Below are 2,435 nucleotides of genomic sequence, written 5' to 3'. Positions count from 1 at the left end.
GGTGGGAGCAATGGTGGAGTAACTGGCCTCGCCGACTCCAACCAGGCCTCGCGTGAACAGCAGGGCCCAGAAATGCTGCAGGAAGACAAAACAGAGAGGAGGCATGCCTGATACTCATATTCAGACTGTCTAGCAGTTTGAAACAGTGTGCAGAGGATGGAAAAATTCATCAAATAATGTTTTCATGTCACTGTGATCCAGGGTGAAATGGTTAGAGATGCACCGATTGCATACACAAACATTTTGTAACTTTTCTTTAATGCCAAATTGTAATGAAAATAAAACACTGGATTAAAGTTTTACATTTATCGATAGCACCCCTGAATGGTAGAGGAAAATGTGTTCACAACAAGAAAAGCAACATGTGACTAACGTCTTTTGGTGTGAAGGAACCGGCAAGTGTCACCAAGGACCAGAATCCAATACCAAAACTCATGATGTATTTCCTGTTGAACCGGTCACCCAGGTACCCGAAGATCGGAGCCAGAAACATGTAGCTGCAAATAAAAACTGACACAAGTATGCAAATATTTTTAGACATGAAACCACACTGACATAAAATCATGTGACTGAAATGATCACAACAACAATCTTCACATGACATTAGATAAACATCAGCAATGTTTTGAAATTTAGAAGGGGGGGGATGTTATGACTAGAACTGGCGCAACAGTGAGGTGCACTGCTCCAGTATTTCTCCATCACCTTCACTCTGTATTTTGTATGACTGTAGTGTAAGGAAGATGAGGTAAGATATCCATTAGGTTTGATAATTAAAGCTGTAGAAGTTGAATTTGGCTTAAACGATTCAAGAGTAGAAGTCCACAATGGGTTAATACTTGAAAACGAAGAAATGTAGAGTCAGATCTCAGAAGCACTGGGTTTACGGTTCTAGTGCAATTAGGAACAGTGTTTATGTAGTTGCTGTGGAGGATTGTCTGGATTATGTGAAGTGGTGCTGTTTTGATTTGTTAAAGAAAAGAAGAAAAGAGCCTAGAGTAACATAGCATTTGGTTTTGTGATTAACCCATTAGTTGATCAGTTTGGTATTCTTACCTGTTTGGAGCAAGCCAGATTTTTCATCATCAATCCCAAAATAATGCTCTATGTCAGGAAGAACACCTAGTGGGAGTCAACAGGATTGCACCTATTTTACATTCAGTACAGCAAAATATGCAGAAAATCATCAAGTGACTACAGTGATTAGTGTGAAAACAATTAGCTGATTAATCAATTTAAAACATTTTTAATAGTCAAGAAGTCACATCTATCATTCTCTGGCTGAGGCTTCTAGAATATGCTGAGCTGCTGTTACACCAAAGTAAACTGAATATCTGTGGGACTGTCAGACGTGGATGTAATGAATTTAAAAAACTGACTTTTTATTGACAAATAATCAGCTAATTGAAAAAATAAACTGCTGCCTTAAACATTGAAAATGTTAATCAGCTGCAGCCTAACATTAAAACAACTAGAGCTCAAAAGTTCTTGACCACAAACAATGCTCTTATATCTGGGCCAGTGCATTTACACACATTCACAGTTTACACATTACAATATATATGCTAATGCCTTTTGTTAATGGGTTCACAATTTTGGAATAACTTTGTAATAGTTTCCGATAAGTGTCCTGGAAAGCTATATGTGATTTGATGCTAATTATTTTAACTGCTAGTGGCCGCTGCAGTCCCCCTGCCACAGTGAACCTGTCCATGTAGTTGAGCAGGTTTATGTAGCAGAGGATGAAGACGGTCAGCAGCGCTCGGACTTTGGACACCCCACTGGCCGGCTCCTCCTCTGGCTGCTGCCCCGCCGCCCCGCCCTGCTCCTCCGGACCCTCCACCTCGCTGTCAGAGAAGAATGGCGCCGAGTCAGATGTTTGCTCGCCCAGAGACATGGCTGCTGCTGAGGAGAGGCGTCAAGACAATTCTGTTATCATCATCATTTGTTCAACAGTCTCTGAAAACAAATACATACATTTACAAAGCAGCAAAAGAAAGAGTTGAAACAACTGGTTGAATAGTTTGACAAAGTAACAGACTGAAAAAAAATCTAATTGATTGCCTTTACTGTTGACTGTGAGAGGTAAAGATTTGATTTGATTTGATTTGATTCTTTCAAGCATGTAAAGATAGTCGATATATCAACACACATAATTTTACACATATCCACAAATGCTAATCCATTATTAATTTGCTTATACCTAGTACATGCTTGAACGGAGTAGGAAGAAGTCAGACTTATCCAGTCCTACCCCATGACATCATCTTACCATCATTGGTTTGCAAGCAGTATCTCTACATAAATAATTTTGTTCTACACCACGCAAGTAATATACTAAAAAATTATTACAGATTGTTAACATTCTTACATAATTACATTCTTAGATAATTATCTTCTACACCACACAAGTAATATACTAAAGAATTATTACA

At 38.8% G+C, this 2,435-nt stretch overlaps 1 protein-coding gene across 1 annotated transcript in view; it reads right to left on the bottom strand.

Annotated features, from left to right (window-relative positions):
- spns1 (SPNS lysolipid transporter 1, lysophospholipid) overlaps positions 1-2,435 on the bottom strand; it is a 15,836-nt gene that overhangs the window by 6,820 nt on the left and 6,581 nt on the right. The window contains 4 exon segments of the mRNA XM_020613237.1: positions 2-75; positions 374-510; positions 1,057-1,122; positions 1,693-1,905. Of these exon segments, the coding sequence (XP_020468893.1) occupies positions 2-75; positions 374-510; positions 1,057-1,122; positions 1,693-1,897 (482 nt within the window). The 5' untranslated portion in view covers positions 1,898-1,905.

This window comes from Monopterus albus, unplaced genomic scaffold (assembly GCF_001952655.1).
Source record: "Monopterus albus unplaced genomic scaffold, M_albus_1.0 scaffold131.1, whole genome shotgun sequence".
Lineage (NCBI taxonomy): Eukaryota > Metazoa > Chordata > Actinopteri > Synbranchiformes > Synbranchidae > Monopterus > Monopterus albus.
The sequence above is the reverse complement of the archived record's forward strand: the minus strand, read 5'-3'. Positions and strand labels throughout refer to the sequence as shown.